This window comes from Balaenoptera physalus (assembly GCF_965194825.1).
Source record: "Balaenoptera physalus genome assembly, chromosome: 16".
Lineage (NCBI taxonomy): Eukaryota > Metazoa > Chordata > Mammalia > Artiodactyla > Balaenopteridae > Balaenoptera > Balaenoptera physalus.
Window position 1 is genome coordinate 27,284,904 of NC_138898.1, and position 3,054 is coordinate 27,287,957.

Sequence of the window (3,054 nt, forward strand, 5' to 3'; positions counted from 1 at the left end):
CCAGGCCTGCACACCAACAGATGACCCAGCCCCACAGGGTAACAACCAGTTCACTCATGTCACACACACAGGTCCAGACACTCATATGCACTCCCCCATGAGTACAAACTTTCACACATGTCCAGGCAGATAGGTCCTTGTCAATGACACCTTTTTCCTGCTCCGGAGCTGGAGACTGACTCGCCCACTCCTCCTCAGAGCCCACACAGGAGCCCTGGGGGAGAGAGAAGGTCTGTGAGCTGCTGGCATAGCCAGGCCAGGGTGAGGGGGCCGAGTCCAGACCCAGAGCAGGTGGCCCAGCAGCTGTGCCCAGGCTGGCCCTGCCAACTTGCTCACCCACTTGGACAAGCCTGGAGCCCGTGGGGGAGGCACCTCCTACAGGGGAATGGGGCAAGATGGAAGTCCTGCCCCCGACTAGCTGAGGTTCTGGGAAAGTCCCTTTCCTGTGGGTCTGGCTTCACCCATTTCGGCCAAGATGCAGGTGGTCCGGTGACCTGGTTCTCCAATGTAACTGACTTGTTGAATACTCTTCAACCCAGAGGGGACACCTTGGCAGGTTGATCTGCATTTAACAACCTCCCCAGGTGACCCATATGACCCAATGACCACTGTGAGAAACCCTAAAAGTCTAAAGGATTTAATTTTATGACACTAGGGAGCGGGGAAATGGCCAGGGATGGGGGGAAAGAATAGACTTTAAAGACACCGGAAACACTCATTTCAGGTCAGTAAAAGCGACAGTCCAGATGTGGCCTTCCAGTCCCCTCCCCCTAGCAGCAGCTGCGAAAAGGGTCAGGGGTCACCCCAGCCCAGACCCCTCCCCTCAATCCAAGAAGTCACTGCAACTTCACCATCGAAAGTATTTGTTTAATAACAACAACCAAAAAAAAACAAAAACAAAAACAAAAAAAACCTCACAGAACTATTGTAAAACAATATTCTCAGTCGGTGATCATTGTAATATACAATACAAAGCAATTAATTTCCTCAGAAATCTGAGAAGCACCAAACGTGACCATTTTTTAAAATGTCTGCTTTTCAAAAAATAGAAACACACGGGGGGACTCCCCCAAGTCTCTGGTGGCTGGTGGGCGAGGAGGGAGGGTCAGCCTGCCCTGTCAGTCCCCCAGCCCCGGGCTGGATCCAGCAAGCGCCCAATGGCCGCCGATCTGTCTTGTTCCTCCCCAGCTCCGGCGAGGCGCTTGGAAGGACCAGAGAACAGTTATTCCTCTCGCCCCCTGAAGGGCTGGGGTCCGCCGGTCCCTGAGGGCGGCGCTTCAGCGACACAAGATGCGATCGTCCGCTGGAACGCACGCCGCCTGTGATGAAACGGAGAGAGAAGTGAGACGGGCAGGTTGGAGGGGACAGGGCTGCAAGCCCATCTTCCCCAAGAAACACGAGGAGGCAGCACCTTTTCCGATCTCCTTGGACATCCTTGAGCAGCTAGGTGCCCGAAAGGATGGGGCGGACATAGGGTCAAGTAACCCCTCCCTCTCTGGGCCTCAGTTTCCCCATCCGTAGAAGGCAAATGATCTCGTACTCCAACTCGGACCTCACCTCTGCTGCCAGGGCGCTGATTTCGCCGTTGAGGGTGCTGAGCGGAGCCCGGGCGGGGAGTCCCCGGCCCCCGGGGGTCCCGACTTGGGATTCCGAGTTCAGCTCCAACTCCAGGTCCCAGATGTAGTCGATGACGTGCTGGAGGATCTCCACCCTGCTCACCTTACGGTTCTGGGGCAGGGTGGGCACCAGCTCCTTGAGGCGCGAGTAGCAGCCGTTCATGTCGTAGAGTAACACGTTCACCTGCTGCTCGTCTAGCAGAGCGGGCAGGCGCGCCCCGGGGCCGCCGGCGCAGCGCGAGATGGCCACGCTCTGCTCGGACAGGCAGCGCACGACCTCGCCCGCGCCGCCCGCAGTCTTGCCCGCCTTCAGCGCGCAGCTGGGGCCCGCGGTGGCCGCGGCGCTGCCACTGGCGACCTTCATGATTCTGGCGTCTGGGTGAGAGAAAGTGAAGCGGACAGAGGAGGCGGACGCCTGGAGTGCAGAATGAAATCGAAACAGTAAAGAGACTGCTGTACAAAGCTAGATACCTGCCCCACCGCTCGACTTTTATAGAGACGCCGCGGCGCCCCGCCCCCCCACCGTGGGGGGCGGTCTCAGACGTTCAAAAACAGCCAATGGGAGGTCCGGAGGCGCGGCCTAGAGCTCTTCTGGGTCCCGCCTTCTGCTCTACTAGTGCACCCTCACCGGTGTGGAAAAGGGACCTGAGACTCAAGAACAGAGAGAGTGGGAGGACACGGTGCAAGGTCGCTAGTGGAGGCAAGGGCTGCCTTGGGCTCCTCGGGAAGGAGGCTAAACCGGTATTACCAATAACGAAAAGATTCCAAGAATCAGTTTTCCCAGGTTAATTTTCTCACTTTTCCAGCCCCATTTTACAGATGAGGGAAACTGAGGTCCCGATGGAGAAGCAGCTGGATCTGGGTCGCCCAGAGAGCCCAGTACTTGAGCCTGGGCTTCTGGACCCTATTGGAAGATTATCTCTGGGACCCTGATCTCCCAAATATTTGAGCTGAAACTTACAGCGGGCCCTCCTTTACACTCTGCCCACCGGGGCGGTGTCCTTCCCCAATTCCCAGAGAATATTGCTGGTTAATGTTCCTGGGACCAGGCGGGCTTACCCAGGCCCCTTGGGATGGGAGCAATTAATTCTGGAAAGTCTTCCTCCAGGATTGGGGACTGGGTCTCTGGGACCTGAACAAGATAGAAGGCGCCCAGAGTGGACTGCCTTCCCTGATTCTCCCCTGGATTTACAGCCCCCTGCAAAAATTCCCCAAATCTGCATCATTAAGCAATTAAAATTTTTTTCTCCCTTTTTGCCTTCCCCCCCAAAGACCTCGGATCAGGGTCTCCCTCCCACGGCGCGGCAGCTGCGGAGCTCGAGTCTCCCCCCTCCCACCCACCCCACTCCCGGGGCTGCTCTGTGTCAGCGTCTGAACAAGCGGCTCAGACCGTTAGACGCCAGGCCCGTGACGTCACCCATTCATAAAACCCGGACGG

General features: G+C 57.2%; 1 protein-coding gene across 1 annotated transcript; it reads right to left on the reverse strand.

Annotated features, from left to right (window-relative positions):
* Positions 1 to 846: 846 nt before the first annotated feature.
* Positions 847 to 2,099, reverse strand: ID1 (inhibitor of DNA binding 1). Its single transcript, XM_082432272.1, has 2 exons — positions 1,558 to 2,099; positions 847 to 1,319 (listed from the first exon to the last, which is right to left on the reverse strand). The coding sequence occupies exons 1-2, from the start codon at positions 1,978 to 1,980 to the stop codon at positions 1,278 to 1,280; spliced, it is 465 nt and encodes a 154-aa protein (XP_082288398.1). The 5' UTR covers positions 1,981 to 2,099; the 3' UTR covers positions 847 to 1,277.
* Between the last annotated feature and the right edge of the window lie 955 nt (positions 2,100 to 3,054).